Genomic DNA, 23,061 nt, shown 5'->3' with positions numbered 1-23,061 from the left:
GAACAATGCTAAGAGTATAATAAAGCCTTTGGAAATGGGTACATAGAAAACTCATTGTATGACAGGTCCTCTAATGAGAAAGGGCTTCATTAATTAGTAGAGAGCTTTCAGTTTCAGATGGGAGGGAGGTCTCAGTCCCATCAACTCCCAGATTGAACATGGGACATTTGGCATGCAGAATAAATCTTCTATCCTTTGGATTGTATTTTTCCAATTTATCAGATTTATTAATAGAGGATTATTCTACAACAATAGCAGTTGAATTGCATTATACGCTCTCATGGACCTCAGCAATAAAACAACTTTAGGACACGCTATAAACACCTGAATCAAAACAAGTCTCTTGTTTCAGTGAACCTGAGTCCATGAGCTTTCAATGAAGAAATATTAGCCAAGAATTAACAATAACTTATCTGTGGGAACCTCTTTTATTTCCCTCCACAGAAATAAATACAATAGGCTTTCCTTGACTTGGGTTTATTGAGTTACACAAGATTGGTTTTCAAGCTTTTATTTCTTAACTAGAGTCATCACAGGTGGTGTGACAAACAGGAGGAACCTGGAAAACTGCTGCAGAAAACTAGGGATACTTCCGCTTGCACGGGAAAGTAAGAAGTGCAACTATTGCAAACATGCAAATATTGCAAACATCCCTGCCCCAAGAAAGGAAACTCAAAATGTATGAGTGTTTGGAGATGCAAAGCCTTTTTCATTGAACAGGAAGTTGAACCAGCACAGAGTGATAGGAGAGTTCTAAATTATGTGTACTGGGGAATAAGCTGCTAAATTGAATAGAATAGTCACATAGGGATGAATTCATTTTAAGAAATACATTAAAGATCAAAGAGAGTGAACTCATTTGCTCTTGCCTTTTAAATATGCCATTATTCATTTTATTTATAAATTAAGATAAATATTAATACCATGTGTCATTTTATTTATTTGCTGGCATGGTAGCAAATGTGTTATTATGTGTTTCATTTTCAATATATTCTCCCAGAATGGAATTTCTACCATGACAGCTTCCATCTGCTATGCAAAAACAAGCAGAGCCTTGCTTTCTTGGGTAGGGCTTCATGTTAGGCTGCAGGCGGAAAAAATGGGGCCAACTCTGAAAAAAAAAACACATAATTTTTTTCAGTACAAATATAAAAACCAAGTGATGTTTCAAATATAAATAATTCTTTGTAATAAAGAACTGAGGTTAACATATTTTTCATTTTAGTCTGTAGAAACGCTTAGATGCAGATACAATGTGGTAGAGGGGTCGCTAGCTTGTTTCATAAATTATTATACTTACAAATTCAAATGCAGTTCTAAGTATATCAACTTTGAATAAATTACCTAGGGTGCCCTGATGTAATTTATACATGTATTTCATCAATTTATATAGTCATCAATCTTATATTTGCAACTCTGGGTGGGGCACAGCATGAGATTAAAGCAAAAAACAGAATACAATAAAACATTTTACTGATCAAAGTCTAAGAATTACAATTTCATTGTTCCTCAATCATTGTAAAAGTATGGTTAGCAGGAGTTGAATGCCTGCATTCATTCCAATTTCCACTGAAAAAAATACATTCTAGAAATTATGTGAAAAAAGTTTTTAGTGACCCAGCTACAATTGTTCTATATGCAATCATATATGCATTTTTCAAGTTATTCATCGGTAACAAAGATTAAATCAAACTTTTGTCTTCAGACAGGTTAAATCAACAATCTTCCCAATTCCCAAGATACTGTCTTCTGTTAGATGTAGTCTGTACATAGAATGAAAAACAGGCTGGAAAAGACCAGAACAACTTAAAAGCAGCGATATACAGTAGGAATCCAAATACTTTTAGGAAACTATATTTCATAGAGCCCAGCAATTACTCAGCAAAGCGAAATTAAGCTGAAGAAGCTTTCCTGAAAACTTGCTGTCTGCTACTGGCACTATGATTCCCTGCCTAAGCACTGCAGGAAAGTGGCATTGCATAAGCTCTGGTAACCCTGTGACTTAATGTCCTACCAGGCAATTCAGTATAACTTTGTAAAATAGCATATCTCAACCTGGCATCTTCCACTCCTGTTGGCACCATAAGTACCAGCCAGAAATTGTCAGGATTGTAGTTTCAACATACCTGAAGAAACCAGATCGGGCAAGGCTTATGAAGATGAAAGTCACCACCTCTCAGTGGTGGGATTCAAATATGTGAACAGCCGGTTCTCTGTGTGGATGCTGCTTCTGGAAGTCCATTCTGGGCCTGGGCAACAAAAAATTAGCTACCGGTTCTGCTGAAATGGGGCGAACCGGCTGAATCCCACCACTGCCTCCACTGTTTCCATTCCTGAACCTATCAAAAGTAGTTTGAAGCTGATCTATCTTCGGTGCAACAAATAACCTTTCCTAGAACAAGGAACAAAGAATCACTATGCTGGGGAAGCCAACTTCCATCATTCCAATTCCATGAAAAAGAGAAGTAAAATATATTGCTTGATCTCATCTTCAATCCATACTCTATCCACAACCTTACTTCATGTTGTGCATATTTGCCTGAGTGTATGCAAACAAAGCCAAGTAGTGCCCATATAGTGGAACAGCAGCTGCAAAGCCTTCAAGACATATTTTTTCTTGAAGGACCTATTGAAACATGGGAGACAAAGCAAGGTATTCTAGAAAACAGGTGAATGGATTATCTGCAGGGCCCAGAGTTTTTCCAAATATCAAGTGCCAAACTTTGGAAGGATACCTGTTCCTAAATATAGCATTAAACAACTTAACATAATTCTGCAGTGCTCAGTACCATTCCCTCTTTCTAGATGGTATTTTTGGCATCAAACATCAAGCCAATGAAATCACTCCTCATTGGCCTCTTTTGAGTTTCCCCTTCATTTTTCCCCCAAAGAATTTCCCAGACTGATGGTGTGCCTTCCTTGGGAAAGTGCACCTAAGGTCCAGGGAAGAAGGGAAGAACCTTAGTTACATTGTTATAATAAATCCATATTTCCCAAAGTTTCACTGTATTATTTTCATTGGTCATTTGTGTGCATTTTGTTGTTTGGATTTTTAGGGGAGGCATTATATATTAACAGTATACTAACTAAAGGGTGGCAAAGGTGCTGGACTTCTCCTAAGCATACCAGAAACGTCTCTTCTCAGCAGGATGCATGGTACTCATTGCACTCCACTAATGAGCTTGTTGCTATTAGGTTGCACTTTGATACTATTCACAGTACAATGAAATAATGATCAAACAGAAATTTATCATAGTAACAGGACTTGAGATACAAAGAATATTTTTTCACCATATGGTATGTAAAACTAAAAGAACCTTCCACTCAGAGATGAATACACAACCTGGAGGAATACACAGCGTTTACAAAGCAGTGCAGGCTGCAAAAAGGGACTTTTTCTGCCCTTTAAATCAATATGCACTAGTTCAGCCTCTGAAATTCCTGAAATTGCACAACTGGGAGTGTTAAAGAAAGCCGGAGATTTTACCATGCAGTCTATATTTACTTTAAATGATAGAAACACACCAATGGTGACACCACCCTGAAAATATCACTCTGTTGCATTAAATAAAGTTCTACATAAGGCTGTAACGTCTATATAATTTAAATGTGTACTTCCAACTGTACTTATGAGAAAAGAGTATTTTCTGCACTTTCATCAAACTCAAATACTTCATACATTTTTGAGTTTTAAGAATGTTTTCCCAGTGGTGCTTGTCCCACTGTTTCCTTTCAAAGGTACATGAGCTTCAGGAATGTATTTCAAAAGCTAATTTACAATTTAGGCTGTCTCCTTAGATCAGTTATCTTTACTTTGAGAAAGCTTATCTATAGTTTTAGCTTATCATTAAACCCTAAGGCAAAGGCCAGCAACCTTTTGGGGAACAAAAGATGTACTTTTCTTTTTATATTTTTTTAACCTCCAAGAAATTCACCATAGGAAGCAATATTGAAATAAATACATTAAACCTAAGGTCCCAATTCACTTCATTAATAGCTTGTATCTTGGAAGAACAAGAAGATGTGTGTGTGTGTGGTGGGGGAACAGTAACTGCCACCTAATTTGGTGCTCCAATCTTTATTGCCTTTGATGAAAATGACCTCTGGCTTTCTCAGCCTCTCTTTACTGTATCAAAGGATTCTGACAGTTTTAATTTAGGTCTGGGCAACACAAGGCCCATTAGTTTGATACAAGTGTGATTCACCAATCACAGCCAAGATAAATAAGAGGCTTATTAGATTATGGTGGATTATCATACATGATGGCCTGCATTTGCCTCTGGGAGATCACAAATTAGTTACTTCTGGCTTAATATAAACAGAATTTTTCCTGAATCTGGAGATGATGACAATTATAATATTGCTATGATTGATTTAATTGATATACTGCTCTTTATTAAAAAATTATCAGCAGGCTGTAAATACAGCATCCTGAGTTACAAGCCAGCTACTTTTAAAAGCAATAATAAAAACCCAGGCATTCATTATCAATCGCAATAAAATCTATCTATGATATTCAGAAGTATATAAGTGATTCCCTAATTCCTAAAATTAAAGACTGGAGTATACTTTTGTTTGCCAAGCGGCCAGAGATGCTAACAAGAGTATAAATCCTTTCTCTCTTCCAGAAATAACATTCAATACTAATCAGTTTTCTTGGGACTGGAAATATTTAAAATAAAACAGAATTCTTAAAAATCAATTCTACCTCTACCTATCAGATCAACAGCTAATATCTACCATATTGTGTGAGTCTGCATTATTGAAAGATAAAGATGGGTTGTTTTCCTCAATAAATCAAGATGGGTTGTTTTCCTCAATAAATCAAGATGGGTTGTTTTCTTCAATAAATCAATGAAATATAAAGTTTTTCAGATTTGTTTAATTGGGTTCTCTTTATCTAGTTTTAGGACTCAGGTGACAAATGGATTGGTTTTGCAAAAATACAGAAAATTCAAAAGAGTTCCCAAACTTTTGAGCACTACAGTAGAGACAAACCTGATATGAATACAACGGAGACAAATTTCTTATATCCATCTGAACAAAGCTGATGGTGGCCTAGCTTTTGGGATAAAATATAGGAAGAGCCCATGAATATAGTGGGTAACATTGGGATCTCAGCAGCCCTTCCCATCTTTAGCAAGAATTTTATAGCCTAGAAAATATGCTTGCTTGATAGAGGATGTCTGAAATGGAATGGGAAATAAAACAGAGGGGAAAGTACAACTGATACAAATGGAATCAGCTGAATTAATGGCTTATTTTCTGTGTTGTTCAATATAACCTCATAAAAACTACGAACGCTTGTCCTTGTCTCTCGTGAAACTGAATTATTCCTGCTTTTATGGCCAATTTTCAATGCAAAAATCTTGGAGACCACTAGATGTCAGTAGAGATATGGAAAGCCCTGAGTATATACTGCCATTTAGCATTTATCTGGAATTTTCAGCTCAGCTCTGGTAAATCTAACCAGTTTGGCAGTTAGCTATTAAGTTGGGCTGTCCTATATATTTTACCTAATTGTTTTTAAAAGGTGAGGTGGTGATGAGACAACATTAATGATTTCACAACGAAGAAAGAATATATAATATAATAATATAATATAATAATATAATATAATATAATATAATATAATATAATATAATATAATATAATATAATATAATAATAATATAATATAATATAAATATATTAAGGCATAGAATAAAAGGGTGCTGCTTGCTAAAGGATTAATATTGAGCTCTTCAGTGCCTTGTTCTCTTGTTGCCAAAACACATCCCACTCTTTTCTATGCCAGTTACCGTCAAAATGTTTTCTTTCTACGAACTATAGATGTATTCATATATTCCTGAAGATAGATAAGAATGACTGAATTTAATAAAGTTCTCTTTCATTGTTTATAGAGTTTGTAGTGAATCCTTCCTATAACTATAATGATATGATACAATGGCACTTTCAGATACAAATCAGAACAAGCTGTAGGAAGAAAGCATGTTCTCCGAACACTACTGCACTAGGGAATAACCAAAGATTCCCATACCTTGAACCTAGAAAAGATATCTACAATATTTTCAAATTTTTCTATACAGTCAGAAGTTTGTTTTTTTCTTACTTTCAAATGTAGGAAGTCAAGTTTGCTTTTGATAGATACATGCCTTGATGAGATATAATTCTTTTTCTATTTTGAAAGTTTACTAACAATACAGTTTGCAAATTGATATAAACCATCTCCTGTTCCTGTATTGTTTCATTTTAACTACGCAATGTTTTGAAATCTCAGTAATGACCTCATAATGGGAGAGGAAGGTTTTCTAAGTACGCATTTAACCTCATGCATTTATCTTTGCAAGAGAGGTGTTTTATTTATACTGGAAATTTGGAAAGACATGTGAGTCACACAAATTGTCTAATTTGTCTTGCTTAACAAGCAAGCTATTCTGTCCTTTGCTAAAGACATAAGGAGGAAAGTAGAAACTGAGGACATGAAAGATTTAATTTAAAAATAACTTAAGGTTATTCAAATACATTATTTGCACATTCAAAATTGCTATTTTTAATATTTCCCCATGTATAAACTGTCCATATTCCAAGAACGGTGTTTCACATTTTGTGCATGTTCAATATACATTTTTTCAGGAAAAAATCTGGAGTTAAATACAAGGAGCAGGATTTTATAAGCATTGAGCTTCGTTATGTGATAAATATAACTACCTTTAATGTACAAGTTAAATATAATATAATAAAGTTAAAGAATTTATCCCTTTAAAAATAGCTTGAGAATTCATTTAGATAACATCTTCTCTATGGTTCAGTTTAGTTTAGAAACTTTTACAAATGTTAAAAAAGTAATCACAATCAGTTAATATACTGTGCAATATAATATGCAGTAAGTATAGGAGCTGCAGTTCAAAACATTTTCAACAAGAAAAAGCTGTTTTTGGATACCCAACTGAGCTTCATAATCTTTACTAATAAGCAAATGTATGTGTAGTATTCTCAAATTTCTGCTGACACTGTAAAAACATAAACTAAAATGCTTAATTAAAACATTAGTAACTATTATAAGTCAGAAGTCAGTAGCTTCTTTCCTGACTAATACATTTTACCATATTAAAAGGTGTATGTTTTCATAAGCTGAAGCTGATTTCCTAAGAAGCAAAGAATAGCATATAGTATATACTTTAGTATCTGTGCAATCTCTGTTATATGCAAATATAAGGAAACAGAGTTTACAAGGCAGTGTGACCTGGTGTAACAATACTTTTATTGTGCATGTGTGGGCAAGCAGATATTGCAGCTGTGGTATTTATTGGCAGGGATGAGCATTAAGTGACAATCAGACTTTCTTACCTAATTTAAAAGCTGTTGGGAATAGGTTAGAAACCCTGGGGATGGTTTCTAGGCTGATGATTCTGAACATCAGGTTACTGTTCTTTCCAAGAGGGCTTTTTCCATGCTGGCAATCATATTTTGGTTTTTCATTTGGTATTGAAGCTTGTGTGCACATGTTAACAACAATTGAGCTGAACAGACATAGTAGCCCTGGATAACGAACCGTACTTTTTCCATTTACTGAAATCCTATTGTTTAGTGCTTCTATGTTTTAGGTGTGGCTCCTTAAAAGATTGGACTTGATTTCCATATAGCTCTATTTTTTAAATGAAAGCCGATGTATAGCTGTTTGCTGTCATTTCATGAGGTAAAACAAGGGCAGAATTATTTTAATTGCAGGTACTCATATACTGAACCATTTACCGGTATGAATATAAGTGTATGTGTGGTGAATTTGTAAAACCTATGAGTCACCTAGGAAACATTTATACAAATATCTCAAAACAATCTGAGAACCTCACCGTAGCCAATCCCTCAGGTATGCATCACAAGAGAGTCTGAGCAATGTTCTATCTTGTACTATAAAAAGTGGAGGGAGTTTATCAACTTGAGTTCCTAGAGGAGGAAAATAATCCATCTCATTCCCATACTTCAAGAAGCAGTCCTTAACAGTCTGGGAATGATTGCAGGCATGTTAATTTTTTATACCAACCTTCTTGAATATTGCCTACAATTCAGAAATGGACCACAATTATCAGTAATTAGCATACCTACAAGCAACTCTGTTAAAGGTGATGCATGTATTTTTTTCAGATTTGAGATTGTCAAAGGTGTGAAGAGCAAAGAATTTTGAGAGGCAAATCCGAGCTGAGAATCAAATGTGTATTTTGTTCTGTCCTATCAGTACAAAGCAATCTATAGTCCTAACATTGCAATCAATGGAATAGCAAAGACACTGCTAAGGGGCAGTATTCTTTCTATGATATAGTTGTAGTAAACTCCTTAATTTCCATCTGTTGGAATTTAAGGCTATGTACGTCCCTCACAGAGTAAAGTATTTTTTAATTGTAAGGTTACAATTTAAAATAATTCTTTAGATACAAATTACAGTAAAGAATAATGCTTTGATTTCCAATAATCTTCATCCACTTTCTAACACTTCCAATATAATTCAATATTTGATATTGATATTGATATATAATTAACAGTTTGCCACCTAATTGTAACATTTAGCTTTATGATCTACAAAAATATTGGCAATTGCAGCAATTATAGTTAATCCAAATATAAATCTTTTTTTAAAAAAAAATCTGTATTCAAGGAACTAGTCCTTTCACCTTCTCTAAACAAACATATTATGTACTCTATATTACAGCAGCAAAATGCAAATGACATTAGCAGAAGTTGTGATTAGGGCCTGGAATAAAAACTGGGTGGAAGGATACAGTGGATGTAAAGTGTCTACACACCCTGTTAAAATGCCAGGTTTTGCAGATATGACTAAGACAAATGACTTTTCCACCTTTAATGCAACATATACTGTAAGCTATACAATTCAATTTAAAAACAAGCTGAAATCTTTTAGGGGGAAAATAACACTAAAAAACTTAAAATAACATGGTTGCATAAATGTACACACCCTTAAACTAATTCTTTGTTAAAGCACCTTTTGATTTTATGACAGCATCCAATCTTTTGGGATAATAGCATGGCACATTTTGCCTTGAGAATCTTCTCCTAGTCTTCCTTGCAAAAATGTTCCAAATTGCGAGGATGTCTCCTGTTCACAGCCCTCTGGAATTATGGCCAAAAAATTCAACCTTAGTCTCATCGTTTTCCCACATGCTTTTGTCAGACATGATGTAGTTTTTTTGCAAAACATAGTCAGGCTTGGATGGGTTTTTTTTTTTGTAAAGGAAGGCTTCAGTCTTGCCACCCTTCCCCACAGCCCAGACATATGAAGAATAGAGAAGATTGTTGTCACATGTAGTACACAACCACTATTTGCCAAAAATTCCTGAGGCTCCTTTAATGTTATTGTAGGACTCTTGGCAGCCTCTCAGACCAGTTTCCTTCTTGTTTTTTCATCAATTTTGGAGAGACATCCAATTCTTGGCAATGTCACTGTAGTGCCATAAAAGTTGTCCTAGACTTATGACCACAACTGAACCCAACATTTCTGTTGTTGAATGAGATATTTGTTAAGTGAATTTTGCCCCATTTTACAACCTTTCTTGCCACAGTTGTTAAGTGAATCACTGGGGTTGTTTAAGTTAGTAACATGGTTATTAAGTGAAACTGGCTACCCCCTTGACTTTGCTTGTCAGCTCACAAAAGGTGATCACATGACCTTGGGACAGAGCAACAGTCATAAGTATGAACCAGTTGCCAAGCATCTGAATTTTGATCACATGCTCATGGGGATGCTAGAAAGGTCGTGTGAAAAATGGTCATGTCACTTTTTTCAGTGCCATTGTGACTTTGAATGGTCACTAACTGAAATGTTGCAAGTCGAGGACTACCTGGTATTTTCTCCACTTGTTGATGACTGTCTTGACTGTCGTCCATGATATAACAAATGCCTTGGAAATTTTTTGTACCGTTTTGAACCTTTCTCCTGACTGATACCTTCCAACAATGAGATCCCTTTGATGCACTATAAGCTCTTTGCAAGACCAGGCCTTTTGTTGTAAGAGGCAACTGAATAAATGTTAGAAAATCTATTAGAACAGTTGAACTTTATATGGACTTGATCAGAGTCACTTTAATTGATGGTACATCAGTTAAACATTCTATATGTACTGACTACTGTTTACCATCAGTTTGAATGTGATTGGTTAATTCTGAACACAGAAACATCCCTACTTATAAGAGGGAGTGTATGCTTATGCAACCATGTCATTGTATGTTTTTTATTATTTCCCTCCCTAAAGGATTTGTTTTTCAATTGAAAATTGATGTGTAGACTTTTTATATCCACTGTAGATGAAAGAATGTGCCACAGATAGTCTGGCCATCTATGAACTCAGCTATTGAATTTGCACTTTTTAAAAATGATTACACTAATTTCATCCGATGCTTGAAGTGCTATATTGGATAACACTTGATAACAGCATTATGCCTGCAGTTGTATGTATGAATGTTGCACATATTAATTATGTATGATTGATGGTATCCCTTCAGAGTTAATTGAAAGTGTGACCAGTCCTGTTTTGGTAATGTATTCATGTACAGCCTGAAGTGATTCCAGATAATTTCATCCAACACCCTGTTGACGTTGTAGCCTATCTTCTACCTTCTGGCATTGATGATGTTACCATAGTTAGGTATACTGGCAAGGCTGTATACTGTCACCCTGCCTATTTAACTTATAGGCAGAGCACATCATGAGAAAGGCAGGGCTTGATGAATCAAAAGTTGGAATTAAGATTTCCGGGAGAAATATCAACAACCTAAGATATGCAGATGATACCACTCTAATGGCAGAAAGTGAAGAAGAACTAAGGAGCCTCTTGTTGCAGGTGAAGAAGGAGAGTGCAAAGTTGGGTTGAAACTAAACATTAAGAAAACCAAGATCATGGCATCCGGCCCTCTCAATTCCTGGCAAATAGATGGGGAAGAAATGGAGGTAGTGACAGATTTTATTTTCCTGGGCTCCAAGATCACCGCAGATGGGGACTGCAGCCAAGAAATTAAAAGATGCTTGCTCCTGGGGAGGAAAGCCATGGCAAATCTAGACAGCACACTAAAAAGCAGAGACATCACCCTGCCAACAAAAGTGCATATAGTGAAGGCTATGGTCTTCGCAGTTGCAATGTATGGCTGTGAAAGCTGGACCATAAGAAAGGCTGAGCGCCAAAGAATTGAGACCTTTGAATTATGGTGATGGAGAAGACTCCTGCGAGTTCCTTGGACTGCAAGGCGATCAAACCGGTCAGTCCTAGAGGAGACCAACCCTGACTGCTCTTTAGAAGGCCAGATTCTGAAGCTAAAACTCAAATACTTTGTCCACCTAATGAGAAGGAAGGACTCACTGGAGAAGAGCCTAATGCTGGGAAAGAGAAGAAAGGAATGAAAAGAGAATGAGGTGGCTCGATGGAGTCACTGAAACAGTAGGCTTGAGCTTAAATGGACTCCAGAAGATGGTAGAGGACAGGAAGGCCTGCAGGAACGTTGTCCATGGGGACACGATGGGTCAGACATGACTTCACAACTAACAACAACAAAGTTAGGGTAATAAAATGTCTGCAAGAAAACAAGCAAGCCCAGAAAGCACCAAGGACCCCTCATTTCAACCCTGAGCTATAAATATTCTCCTTCATTGGTACCTTCTACCTTTTGACATTTCCTAAAAAAACAGTTAGTTGAAAATTGGAGAAAATTATCAGTATCTTAGTACTGTAGTACAGTATTTTAGAATACAGATAGGTTTTGGAGAATAGAGTTTGAGAAATAAGGAGTTCAAAAAGGAAATATCAAAATGACAGACATGCATTCAGAAAGCAAAGGGATTGGAGCATTGGACAAAATTACCAGATTAGAAAGAAAAACTGCCCACGCTTCAGTGATGAATTCAAAATAATTTTGGCCCACTTATGTTTGAGTTCTAATACTTTCAGAAACAGATTACATTAAACATGGCTCCAGAAGGTAAATTACAGGTTTACAGTGATGACTTGATATTTTGTCTATACCACATTTACCCCTCCCCCCCTCCCAACTGGAATTCCCCTTCTTTATTCCTTCTAGACTGATAAGAAAACATCAACTTTATCATTCTCATCACTTGGGCCTGAAGGGGACAGTTGCTGATTCCATCATTTTATTTTTAAAAACAGGTTTGACTGAAGTAAAACTAGCGTTACAGGATAGGATAATAAGAGACAATTTTGCAGAGACTGAATTAACCTCGAATCCATTTTGGAGTAGAATTAAAACAATTCTTGATGCCCTGGCAGAAAGAGAATAATTGGGTCTACATTCCAAAGTTTTGTAACTCTGATAATAAGAGCTTGGAAACTGGACGTAGGAGAGGTTCATGAATAATGCATGAACAAAAATGATGTAGTAATATAAAAGACACACTACGAGAAATGAGCAGTTCTAACATGCAACAACTTTTGTGATTGATGTTCGTTAGCATTCTGCTCTGGTTTATGGAAGGGGGAACACTTCAGAATTAAATGGACCAATTTGCACACGGGATAGCGAGCTAGGTGTTACTTTGGATATATTTTAATGAAATAATAGTTCTGTAAAGTAACTCAATTTCAGTTTTTCAATTTACATCAATAAGTCTGTAATATTATTCTTAACAAGTAAAAATTGCAGCCCAATTACTGTTAGAACAAAACTGATTGAGTCTTGAAAGTATTTTGTAACATAGTTTTAAGTTTGCAAAGTGCTCCATATGGTTTGTTTTGAAACAATTCAGTAAAATTTATACTTTGATATTGTAGATAAAATAGCAAATGTTAAGAAAAGCTTGTGTAAGGTCACCTCATTAAGAAAAAAGGTCAAAATGAACTAATGATTTTCTGATATGTCACATTTGTTTGAGATTTACTGCATAAAAACAATTGGCTCCATTCTCGTTAGCCTCAAAATTGAATCACAGAGTTATGTGTATACCCATGTTTTGACTCATTTTTTTGCTGCTTGATATCCATCAGTAATTTATGAAGGAGGAATTTTGCCTGAAATAATGTTCTTAAAGAACTGGCAAGCAATCAATAAATGTAGATTTAAGAAATGTTTCTTAAATTTCTAAGTACTTTTGGAACTCTCTTCATTTTTGGTTTAATGCAAACTTCTCATAAAATATCAGGCATTGTTATTCTTACAATAAACAATTTGTATTAACATTAGAGCAGTGTGGTGGCCTAGTGGTGAAAATGCTCACCTCCCACTTGGAAGGTTAAGAATTTAATTCTAAACAGTGAGTAGGATTGAACTTCTCTCAAGGAGCAAATATATAAATAAATAAATCTGCTGTGAACTCATTGTAGGCATCAGGAAGGGCATCTGGCCAATAAACACTCAGTTCCATTCAGTCACCCTGACTCTACCCAGAATTAAAGGATTTTTCTTGTAAAAAGAAAAAAAATGTATTATTAGTTCTGCATATTCAATACAATAATGCAATTATGATAAGCAAATAATTATGGCAATGTGCGAAGTTTTGCACTTGAAGAATTTCAAATCTTCCAACATGGTGCGATAACAATTCCTTTTGATTTTAGAATATTAAAATAGTGTATACGTTCTGGATGGGATATATTCTGTATCCAAAGATGGAAAATGTTTCTAGACCCAATGCTATCCATCAAGGTCCAGGCAGCCTCCATAAAAAAGTATGCTAATGTCAATTTCACTTGGTATTTCTTTTTCTGGGCAGATAATTTTGATTATTATGAATATTGTGACACCAGTATAGTTAATTTCAAATCTGTAAAGTAAGAGGTGTAGGACGGGTGAGATTTAAGGTGCTGGTACTTACCTTTAAAGCCCTACATGGCTTAGGTCCGGGATACTTGCAGGACCATCTGCTGCCGGGAACAAATTCCCATCGTCCAGTACGCTCACACAGAGAAGGCCTCCTCAGGGTACCGTCAGCTAGGCAATGTCGGCTGGTGACCCCCAGGGGGAGGGCCTTCTCTGTGGGAGCACCAGCCCTATGGAATCAGCTCCCCCCTGAGCTTCGGATGGCCCAAAACCTCCAATCCTTTCGCCGCGGCCTCAAAACACTCTTGTTCCACCAGGCTGACCTGGACTGACAGGCATTTTAATTAATTTATATTTAGAATTTTTAATTTATTTTTTAATTCTTTAATTTTAATTTATTACACAGATGATTTCAATTTTATTTTTATCTTGATTTCTGTACTTATTATATGTTTTGTTGTTAGCCGCCCTGAGTCCTTCGGGAGATAGGGCGGGATATAAATCCCATCAATAAATAAATAAACTTCCACTGAAGTTAGTTCAGCAAAGCCAATATTAAATGAGTATAAATAATTCCAAAATGAAAAGTACAATGACAATTTAAAGTTAGCTGCACAATAATTCTTCTCTCAAGCATTCATTCAGACATGTTTTATAATCAGTTTTACTAAGACTGTCTTGCAAAATTCTATTCTATTCAAGGATAAGGTAGCAAAAAACCACAACCTATTCCCATGTATGGTTGCTAGAATTAAGCTGAAGCAACCTCAATAGCAGGTGAGCATGAGGCAAAGCATTGATTTTGTATCTCCTCAGAAAGAAACAGCTCAAGATTCCTGGTTTCATTCCATGTAAGTCTATTTTTATATTCTTCAATCAATATTTATTCAGTCAATGACCAGAAAAGTTTAAAAGAACAAAACAGAGCAAATCAGTATAATAAATATATAAACAACTAGAAAAGTAAATCATATTATAACTCTTTGATGTTCTATTACTATGTTAATGCAGTTCCACGGGTGGATATAAATCTAAAACATTGACAGGTATAAAAATGGAAACCATATGTCGTAACAATTTATGTAGTAAACCAAGAATAATATTTAAAGGAAGGGTACTGATGTAATAAAATCAATTATAAAAGATTATTAAAAAGATTTACGACGATTATTTAAGTTTCTGGCGAATCCCTAATGCTGCTGCACAGAATTTGGCCACCTGCACAGTGATCTCTGCCTGCTCATCCTTAAGCAGCCACTGGAGATAAATATTTTCTGAACGACCAGGATGCCTATCAATAATGGGGAGGACATAGTTTTTCCGAATGGCTCTGTAGAAGGAGCATCGAAGGAGTATGTGACCAATGGTCTCCACCTCTCCAGAGCCACAGGGGCAGAGTCTTTCAGACAGTGGTGTTTTGTTGTACTTGCCGTACAGGACGGCCAAAGGAAACGCATGGCGCCATGCAAGCTAGAATGCTTTCCGGTGGTTTACTGACTTCACCTGACTAAGAACCTGGCAGGTGCAACCATGTATCTAATAAGAGTCAGGAGCCAAAAACAGCGGAGCTAAACCTAAGTCCACTTGCTTCTCTATGTCCTCTACCATTTGACGCAAGGTTTGTTTTGCTTGGTTGTAGTCCAATTTGAGAATTGAGGTGGATGAAAAGCCTAGTTTGGCAAGGTTGGACTCGACTACCTTGATCCATGAAGAGGAAAATTTATCTTGTAGAATCAGTGGAGCAAGGCCTTGCGGAAAGCTATTTTTATATTAAATGTTGGTATGCCAGTTACGTCACAAAGATTTAAACATTTCTGTTAGTGGGAAGTAGACTTACATGTTTGTGCTTGGTAAATATGAACTGTGGTTTGAGCAACAGACTGCTAGTGTTCTCCATGTTGTGCAATTTACATATTAAGTCAAAGTGAATTTTGTATTATCAAAATTTATTCTTCATATACTTCTACAATTTGCACACCTTAATTTCTCATGTACACCTACCTGCAGTTGTGAAAATGCAACCTATACACAAGACAGTAGTTTTTAGTATTTAGAACCAAAGTATTACACCTTCTGTAGGTTTTCAAAATTTACATTGTGCTTCAATGTCAAATAATATTTACAAATTCTTGTACTGCTATTACTAGTTTGTGACACAGAAAATAGTGCCTAAAATTTCTGAAATTGATGCAGTGATAATAAGTTTCACCTTTGAGGAATACATTCAAAATATTTTCTGTGATTCTCAGATGGATTGTTTAGACCTAAGTTTCAGATGAACATTTAAATACACATGTACAAAAATACAACCTCAGCTATAAATATGACAGAGAGCAATTTAAATATGTTACAGAGCAAACATTTTAGAAAGGATGGAGGTGGGGATGGAGAATTGTGGTCTTTGAGATCTCATACAATAAAGTTGAAATTTTTTCATACTCTTTTAGTAAGATTTGTAATATTGGACTTCAGACACTATTCTGCACCACAAAATTTTTAACCCTTATATAATATTTGCTAAAATTATAAAAACTTTAGTGCTATAATGCAGAATGACACTTTGGAATATTTATTTTGCTACAAATAGTATGTTGGTAAGACACTAGTGGCCTTCAACCTACTGAAATAAGAGAAATCCTCAATAAACTCTTTACTTTGTAGTTTGCAATGCTTAACAAAGGCACCTGTAATTATAGCTTATAAACTAAAATTGAAAACACATTCGCATGTTTTAATTGTGTATATAAAAAAGTACCAAAGTAGTGTAACAGTTGTACAGTAAGCAATTCTTGGCAATTTAGTTCTTTTCAGCAAAGTTTTTAGACCCTGGCCTATTATATATCTCAGTGAGAATATCATTACAACTTTTGTCAAACTCCTCTCATGTTTCTGGCAAGAATATAAAAAAAGATAACATTACAATTTTTTTTCAATTTCCAGGTAGAAATTATACTCTATACATTAGTTGGGTATAGATAGCTGCCTACAGTGAAAATTAAAATGGTTTGATTACCAATACATGATCATTAGATGACGTTTAACGTTCAAAAAGATAGTTGTAATGACAGAAGGGACAGCTATACACTTTTATTTTTAATACCAGTTTTCAATTTATGGTAATTGTGATATTATTGTAATATATTTAAAACAACAGTAGTTAACTATTGTTTCTGAACTATAATCTGCCTTTAAATCAGTATAAAACTATCATTTCCAAAATATTTGAAAACTAATTTGGAAACATTCTAGTTCTGCATAAATGCTAGTTCTGCATTTATTTGGCAGTGTTGAATCGTTAATAGTTACATAAGCAGCATCTGAGGACCAGCCCAGATACTCTTTGAAGAAAAAGTGCTAGTACACATTTAATAAAAATCACTACATTTGGAACAAATATTTTTAAAAATATTACTAACTTTCCAGAACTATTACTATTAAAGTAAAAAATGTGTTTAATTTTCACACTATAAAGAATTCTGTGCTTTTTAAAAATCACAGGTTTGTTCACTTTAAAAAAAAGAATTGTAAAGCAAAATGTAAGCAATGAAAGATTCTCCAACATTCTGTAACATGCATCAGCAAATGAATCACGTTTTTTGATTTCTGTATCTTATATATCAGATTGGATAAGCATACACCCATATAATTTACATTTCATTTCCAGTGATATAAATATGGATTCTTGTGAAACTGCTTGACTTTATCTGTAGCAATATTTATATACATATTTATAAACTAAGCACTATATTTATTGGCATTTCATTTCACTAGACAATCTTCTATTGTCTCCTGATCTCTGAATCAGCAATGTTCCAAAATGCTAAGAGATCTACTTAAGGTTTTAAGATTTCTCTTAAATTCTAAACTCCTGTTTCATATTGAACAAAGTAATGGCAAAACACTAGAACTAATATTCAAGACAGCTTATCCAAATGACTATATTGTTTACAGAAATGACAACATAAAAATAGTTGTGCTACATGCTCATTACCATTGCTCTACTGTAACCATTCAAGAGGAATGTTTGAATTCAAATAAAATAGTTTTCAGGTATAGGACAACAGTCGATCAATGTCTTGTCTCACAACAAAACCAAATCAACTTTATCTGTTAGTACCTCATCCCCAAAGGCATTGCACTCAGTAAATAAATCATAGTCAAAGGTCAGAGCTCAAAAGTACCATTAGAAAACTATAATCTTACAAATTAGGTGCAATGAATATTCTTTAAGTCAATGGCACAATTCCCATCAAGTTTACATATTTTGGATAACTAATACAGCCTATATCACAATTATCACATAGCATTTTATATGGATTTCCCAATATATATATATATATATATCTTAATTCATGTCTTTTCTGACAAGGCAAGGCAGGTTGCCTTGCCATATTAATGTGCATGAGAGGTGACAGAGAACACTTGGAAAGGACAGTAAGAATGGTTAACTGTCCCCTTGTCCCATTTGTTCCTGCACATATACTCCCTAAGCAGGTTTAATCACCTGGTTCAATTGGAATCTAACTTGGCTAATCTTGGAAATTGCCTTGCGTGGCAATCAGCAAAACAATCACAACTGCCTGTTCATCCATTGCAAATTCATTTCCCTCTGCAAATGTGTAATGTTTCATTTAGCTTTTTAAAAGATAAGTATGTTGAATACTTTGACAAAAATAAAAATCATGAAGAAAAGTTAAAGTGTTATCTTCTCCCCATTATAAGTTTCTATGGGTGATGAATTTTAATAAGTACAGTTTTCCTCCTTGCAAGCCCCTACCATATGCAATTTTAATTTGATAAAGAGCCCAGAAATTTAACGTTTCAATAGATATTGCTTACGCTGGAGAAACAGCAGATCTATGTAGCCAATATAAAACATAGAAAAGTTTTAAATTTTGGTTCAATTAACCACTGAATATGAAGCCCTAAAATATATCTAACCTAAAAACTTCCAAATCAAAATACATATTCTATTTAAGCCTGCTTAGAAACTAAAGGCATCACCTTTAGGGTTGATTTTAAAACCATCATAACAAAGGACACATTTGTTCTTTTAACCAAATATGTTGGATTTAGGTCTGAGCTTGAAGGAAGCTTTCAGGGACTTTTCTTCTTCCTCTTCTTCTGCATCCCCCTTGAAAGAAGGGGTAGTATGGATGATTTGAGTATGGAATCGGATTTTGTTGAGTCGGGGTTTTATCCTACCACTGCCAGAGCTTTTCCTACTGAGCTCTTTGCTCTTGTTGGCTGCTGCCGCCCCCTCCCCCGTTTCCCTTTCGTCCCCGTGATGATGGTGGGAAAGCTTGTAAGTAATGAGGTTCGAGGGGAGCACCCGGGAAAGTCTCCAGCGGCTGCTGCCATTGGATGCCCCGCCGTCGACCTCATCCTGCAGAGCCCCTACGAGGCTGCGTACCTCCTCGGCGGTGCCCCGGCTCAGGTAGTGCGAGGCCTTGCGGCCGCTGTAATCCCGAATGTCAACGTCGGCGTCGTAGGCGCCCACCAGCAGCTTCACCACTTCCAAGTGGCCGTGCATGGCGGCCAGGTGCAGCGCGGTGTAGCCGCCGCTGGTGCGCGCGTTGACGTTGATGGGCAGGCACTGCCGGTGGGCGAAGTTGACCAGCCTGGCCAGCAGTTCGGCGTGGCCCAGCTTGGCAGCCCAGTGCAGGCACGTGAAGCCCGTGATGAAGTCGCGCTTGGGCAACAGCGCCGGCTCGCAGCTCAGCAAACTCTCCAGGCTTTCCCAGCGTCCGTCCGAAGCGCACAACATCCAGGCGTGCTCCAAGGGATCCAAGGCCACCGAGCCCCCGCCGCTGCCGCTCTCGTCCTCGGCCGACGAAGACGCCAGGGAGGCGCTGTCCGAGTCCCCGCCGCGGCTCCCGCCGCCGCTGCCGCCGCGGTGCAGGAGCCCTCCGCGCTTCTGCTGAGGGGAACTGCCCAGCATCCGCTCCCGGAAGATCTTGTGCCCACACCTGGGTGTGTTGGCGCTGGCAGAGGCTCCGCCCGCCGAGGCGCCGACAGCCGGGCTCGCGGAGGGCGGCGAGTCATCTTCGAGCAGGGCCTCAACGGTGACCCCGCCGGGCTTCTCTTCAGGCTCGGCATCGCCCGAAGACTTCGGGACCGCCTCCAGGCGCCGCGGGCTGCTCTGCTCTTCCTCCCGGCTGCCGCCGCCGCCGCCGCCGCCTCCTTCTCCCGGGCTCTCTGGGCTCGCCAGAGGCGCCTGGGGGATTCCGGGTGAAAGCGCCTCCGGCGGTGCTTCTGGGCTTGAGGCGGCGTCGTCGTCGTCGCTCTCCTCGGGCGGCAGCTGTCCAGAGGCGGCAGAGGGATCCCCTCTCGGCACCCTCTCTCCCTTCAGCGCTTCGGCGCCGGCTTTCTCTTCGCGGGCCGCTCCTCCCGCCTGGCTGTCCCCGCCGTCGCCTTCGCCGCCAGGAGCGCCCGGGGGACGCGGCGTGTCCTGGGGGTGCCCGACAGACCCGGTGCCGTTCTCGGCTGGAGAGGCCGCCGCCGCCGCTTCGGATTTCCCAGCGCCGGCAGTGCCGCGATATTTCTTGCGCAACTGCACATACTTGATCCCAGAGCCGGGCTCCTGCCGCACCGTGGCTACGGCGTTGACCAGCTCCTTAAAGTGCTCGCGGGCCCGGGCGCGACTTTCGGGGTCCGGCGAGGTGAGGAAACCACGGAAATGCTCCAACAGGTCGGCGTTGCGAGTCCGGCCTCCGCGCTCTGCCAGGAACCGGAGCACCGTGTCCTGGTCCAGCTCCCCCGACGCAGCCATAGGCGCCCACGGACGGTTGGCGGCGCCCCTCTTGTCGATTGCGACCGCTAGCCTTCAGCGCGGGATCCTTCGCTTGGCCCGCCATGGCATCGTCGCTGCCACAAGACGCCCGACGGCATCGCCTGAGTCCGGCTTCTCCTTCCCCGCCCTCCCTCGGTTGCTGGACCCCACCGAGCTCGCGTCCCCTCCCTGCTCACGTGATGCCCGCGAGGGAAACAGGGAGGCGCCTATTTGCCGTTTTCAAACTGCCCTCCCCTCCCTTTCATGAATCTCGGCGCTGGGGAGGCTCTAAAGAAGCTCGCCGCTGAGAAGAAAAGGTCGGGGCGCTCGCCCGAAACCACGCCCTCGCGGCGCTCCTCCCACATTAAGAGAGTAGGTTTCCTACTCCCCCGTAGAAGACAGCGCCGCTCATTCCCTTTCCCCCCCCTACGTTCGTTTGCGGTTTGTGCAGCATCTTCTCCCGTCGAAACGGGATTGGCTGGGCCTCGGTCCCGCCCTCCTTTCCGCGCGGCCTCTCATCGCCACCAGTTACATTCCAGCTGTTGGGATTGGAGTTGGAAGTTCGGCACTGGCTCCCACCCTCCCTCTCTATTGTCTTTGGCGCGCGGTGACCCCTCCCCTCATGTCATGGCTTCTTCCGATGTGGCTGGGCAGCTGGTAAGTCCGGAGCGCGCCCTGGGGTGTGGGCAGAGGGAGAGCCGGCCTTCACTGGGCGACAGCGGTCCCTCCGTCTGCGGCCACATGCCTGCTTTATGGGTAGGAAATCCCATTGGCTTACTTTTGGTAAAGGGGAAGTTGCAATCCCCGAGAGCCGCCTCGCCCCATTGATTTCGGCGGGCAGACTTCGTCTTACTGGGCACAGGATCGGGCCTAAATTATCCAAATAGGGCAGCTCTGTTGGACCCAGTTTGTTTTCATTCATCCCATATATAAACGCTTCCAACTTCTCCAATCAATTACAGCTTTGTGTAAATTCGAAAACGTCTTGTCATGACTGCAGGCAAATAAAGCTAGGAAAGTTTGCTGTCCCCAAATCAGTGAGTGCTTGCTTAGAGAATTTTTTTTTATATTAAAGACATTGTTATTGGTTAGATTTATGCTTCTTTCCTCCGGGAATTTGAGATGTTGTACTTTGTAAAGTAGGCTGACCTGAGAGATGGTGACTGGCACGGAGTCACTTTCCTGATTTTCCATGTCTTGAGTATGGAGTTGAACTTGACTTCCCCTCATTCTAATCCAGTGTCCCTAATCAGGACATTGCATTAGCTTCTGAGAGTTCAGGAGATTTACTTTCAAATGCAAAGTTCTCAGTTGGTGGTGGCATATGGCTAGTTGTGCCTAGGTTAGAAATTAAGTAGGATTTGGGTTGGTTAGGGCTTGGATGGGAGATTTTCTGAACTATGGTATAGAATGGAAACTCAGAAAAGCATTCTGGAAGAAGCAGTAACAAATCACTGCAATGATTCTGTCTGTCTATAGCTTGTTTTCTAAAGAACATACATGCATGTCAGCATGGCTGCAGTATTTCTTAAATGACTCAGGTAAAACATTAAAGGCTGCTGCTAACAGGCTTATTGTGATACTTGTTTATTGGATTAAACCTGGTGTACTTCACAAGGTCTGTTAAATACTTTAAAGTTTTCTCCTATATTTTTACTTTATTATTTCCACACAGTATATACCACAGCTACAAATTCCTAGGCAACCCATCTGTCATTAATATTTCACCTTATTTATTTTTCCTTATTTTCCTTTCCTGCTTGAGAAACTGCCTGAATATTCATCTTTTAACTTTTCTATAAAACTTTTGCTTTTTTCGGAGCCTCTTCTTTGAATTGTACCACTGCAGCTTGAACATTTCTATATAAAAACTTTACATAGAGGAAAATAGGTGTTAGGAAAGAAGAGTATAGAAGTTGTTTCCCTCACACTTGCATGGATCTAAGTCTTGGAGTGTTGGAAAATTATCTCTTTGTATATAAAAGCATTAGGCCATGTTTTTTGATATCTCCAGTCTAAAGTATTACAACTACAGTAAAAATAGTTCCTCCTTCAATAGTTATTTGGCAGTTCAGTAAGTGTTTAAATGGTCAACTTTTACACACATATTTAATTTAAAATTAAATTCACATATTAACCAACAAAATTGTTGCTGCTGTCCAAAGATATTATGTTTGGAAATCAGTTTCATTTAACACAAGAAAATTTATCTTTGAGTCAGTTTGAACAGCATTGCATTCCCAGTATCTTTATGCTACCAATGTAATTCAGCTGTATGTATCTATATGAATGTAAACTGCTGATGCTATAAAGGCAATTCAGATATATTTGAGGGTTTGTGTATATATATTTGTGTGTGTATGTATGTATATACGCATATGCACATACTGTATATACAGCTTCATTGCTTCTGTAGCATAAGCCAGTTTACATTCACAATATATTAATTTGTCAGGTTGCTGTCATTAAATACAGCCTTTGAATTCTTTTCCATGCCTTTGTAAGCTTTTATCA

At 38.3% G+C, this 23,061-nt stretch overlaps 2 protein-coding genes across 5 annotated transcripts in view; one reads left to right on the top strand and one right to left on the bottom strand.

Moving 5' to 3' along the window:
* Positions 1–18,430: 18,430 nt before the first annotated feature.
* SOWAHC (sosondowah ankyrin repeat domain family member C) lies at positions 18,431–20,704 on the bottom strand. The gene has a single exon (XM_083362288.1). The coding sequence runs from the start codon at positions 20,545–20,547 to the stop codon at positions 18,829–18,831; it is 1,719 nt and encodes a 572-aa protein (XP_083218414.1). The 5' UTR covers positions 20,548–20,704; the 3' UTR covers positions 18,431–18,828.
* Positions 20,705–21,058: 354 nt separating this feature from the next.
* SEPTIN10 (septin 10) overlaps positions 21,059–23,061 on the top strand; it is a 40,011-nt gene continuing 38,008 nt past the window's right edge. For 3 of the 4 annotated variants that reach the window (XM_083362235.1, XM_083362237.1, XM_083362234.1), the window contains exon 1: positions 21,059–21,204. In XM_083362235.1, the coding sequence (XP_083218361.1) occupies positions 21,175–21,204 (30 nt within the window). In that variant the 5' untranslated portion in view covers positions 21,059–21,174. Of the gene's footprint in view, positions 21,304–23,061 lie in introns of all 4 variants that reach the window. The other variant, XM_083362236.1, reaches the window with a different exon arrangement.

This window comes from Vipera ursinii (assembly GCF_947247035.1).
Source record: "Vipera ursinii genome assembly, chromosome: 4".
Lineage (NCBI taxonomy): Eukaryota > Metazoa > Chordata > Lepidosauria > Squamata > Viperidae > Vipera > Vipera ursinii.
This window is presented reverse-complemented; position numbering and strand designations above follow the sequence as displayed.

Coding starts and splice junctions, on each gene's coding strand:
- SOWAHC (XM_083362288.1), bottom strand. CDS start 20,547: ATGGCTGCGTCGGGGGAGCTGGACCAGGACACGGTGCTCCGGTTCCTG.